Source organism: Carex rostrata, chromosome 23, assembly GCF_964058835.1.
Source record: "Carex rostrata chromosome 23, lpCarRost1.2, whole genome shotgun sequence".
In the NCBI taxonomy this organism is placed as follows: Eukaryota; Viridiplantae; Streptophyta; class Magnoliopsida; order Poales; family Cyperaceae; genus Carex; species Carex rostrata.
Window position 1 is genome coordinate 4,068,978 of NC_135940.1, and position 2,529 is coordinate 4,071,506.

Genomic DNA, 2,529 nt, shown 5'->3' on the forward strand with positions numbered 1-2,529 from the left:
ACAGTTCCACAATAAGCTCACTATAAATTCTTAATTATGTTTTAAATAGTTTCTTGCGATTAAATTTTAAGAGAATCATATATAATGCATCTCCTGTAATAAATTGCAAATTGGTATTTTTTTTTTCTACACCAATAATTTTGTATTTTTTTGTGGTCAATATTATTAACAATTTTATAAACCAACAATTGTTATTAATTAAAATTATAATTGTTTTTAAGATAGGATATAGATGCTTAATTAATTGCCATTTCGTTATATGTTTGGCAAAACTTTTTATTAATTTGTCGTGACCATACTAACTATTTGTCAATTAATTAAATTCAATTACCTTGGCAATATTATACGGCAATCATGCATATATGCTGACATGTAGCATATGTTGTTCATTAAACCTAAATTATATCTGACATGGATGTAGCAAAACAAAATGAAAAACAAAAAAATTACGCCGCCATTCCACGTACTCCCAATTAAAAAAATTATGTTCAACAAAAAGTAAGGCACTCTGTGGAAATAAGCAAAAAAATATTAATTGTTTTGCTGAGATAGCAAGAGAAGGCCAATTAAAACTTGATCTTTCCAAATTAAGCACTTAAACGAAATTACAAAGAAGGAGAAGAGAAGAAGAAGAGAAAGCCAAGACACTTCTAGCTTCTCTTTTCTCCACTAAGAAATCTATTAGCACTAAAACCATAGAATGGAACCCACCATTACTCCTGTCTCTTTGCTACAAATATTATTGGTTGCACCCAAAATTTTAATTATAAAATAATAACATAAGGAAAATAAATAAAAAAGTTTGCTAGGCTTCAACTTATACTCACCCCCACTAAACCATTATACAATAGAGTGGTGGACTTATGTAATGCATGTTTCATTTATATTCAATACAAAATTTGTTTCTAGTTTTTTTCTTCTTTTTTTCTTTTTCACGAGAGCATATATTGTTAATTCATTGGTATAGCACATCAGATATATTGTTCCACATGACCTCATCGTCGTAAAAATACGTGATTCCTTCATCGTCGGCCTCCATCACTTGCTCAATTTGCCTCCACAAGTCACCTTGATTGCCACCGCTACTAATGCCGTTAGTGTCGTAGTTGCAGTGGTTGAAATGATTGTAGTTGTTGCTTCCTCCTGATATTTCAGACTCAGTTTCTGCTTCGGTTTCAGGCTCACCGTTTCGCGCAAAGCGACCTTTCACTCGTGGCCTACTATCAGCAAGGGTCTTTCTGCATGCATACTATATATAGGAAAAAAATATATATATGAATATTTGTTAAATTAATTAGTATCATGGAAAATATTCTCATATATATGCCTAATATAACATGACATATGTCTTTTTAATTGTCCAACTTTAATAATATAACCAAAGGCAATGCATCTAATTTAGTATTCTATGTTGCTCACTTTTACTAAAAACAAGAAAACTAATTAATTTGTTTTGGAAACTATATGATATATTGATATGTTTGTATTGCCAGAATAAAAAAAAGCAAAACCAATATTAATAACAAGAAAATCAAGTTTAACTAAGAAATGAGAAGAGATTGAAAGATATATTACAGTGATTTTCTTTTGGAAATTCCTTTGGTTTCTCTTGTTCCTATACTTCTCAATTCTCTCTTTCCTTTCCTCGGCACTATACCGGGTGACCTTGCTCGGGAGAGAACCGTTGCCTTCCTGGCCAGAATTCTCAGCCAAAACTTGAGACCCATTCATCCCCTGTTTCAAAAAGTATAACAGTTAACTAATCCCCTTATCCAATCTAACATGAAAATTATAATGGAAATTAAACCCTACATTATCAATTCTAAACATGACATAGTGCATACAACTTTATAGAAAATATATTACCACATTTGTAGTTGAATTTCTTACTGTTGATTACCACTTTATCCGTGATCAATAATTATATTTTGCTTGTTATAATTGAACTCTCAGTGACATAATACAAAAATTAAGCATGATGAATTTCTGATATACTTGCAACATGCATAAATATGCATTCAGTCATGCTAATAAACCTTGTCATTATTTTAATTTTATTTTACTCCAATTAATTACCTGAAGATCTCCAGTGCTGAAGACGCGCCTAACTGGCACAGAATTGAAATCGAGAAAATCACGGCAAGACGAAGAAGATGTCGGGGACGACGAGAAAATCGTGCTCGTGGTCGTGTTATTGACAAAATCCTGGATATGATGATGGTTCTGATAAATGGGAAGTGATTGTGAACTGTTGCTCCTATGGAGATAGCCATTGTTGTTGGTGCTGTTATATGAGTTGTAATTGGGATTGAGAAATGAAGAAGAAGGAGAAGAGTAGGAAGGTGGAGAGGGGTTGTAAAAAGAAGAGAAATTGGAATTAGAACAAGTTATGGGGGGGTTTTGGATAGAGATGTACATGGAGGTGTTGGTGTTAAATGTTGTTTCATGGTCTTCATGGGAGCATGAAGAAGAAGAAGTGCGGTACATTGAGACAGAGACTTGAGAGGGATGGAGAGATTTGTTTTGAGT

General features: G+C 32.7%; 1 protein-coding gene across 1 annotated transcript; it reads right to left on the bottom strand.

The window, feature by feature from the left end:
- Positions 1-564: 564 nt before the first annotated feature.
- On the bottom strand, positions 565-2,529 carry LOC144574724 (uncharacterized). Its single transcript, XM_078324763.1, has 3 exons — positions 2,077-2,529; positions 1,576-1,734; positions 565-1,249 (listed from the first exon to the last, which is right to left on the bottom strand). Exons 1-3 carry the CDS (start codon positions 2,485-2,487, stop codon positions 956-958), a joined length of 864 nt encoding a protein of 287 aa, XP_078180889.1. The 5' UTR covers positions 2,488-2,529; the 3' UTR covers positions 565-955.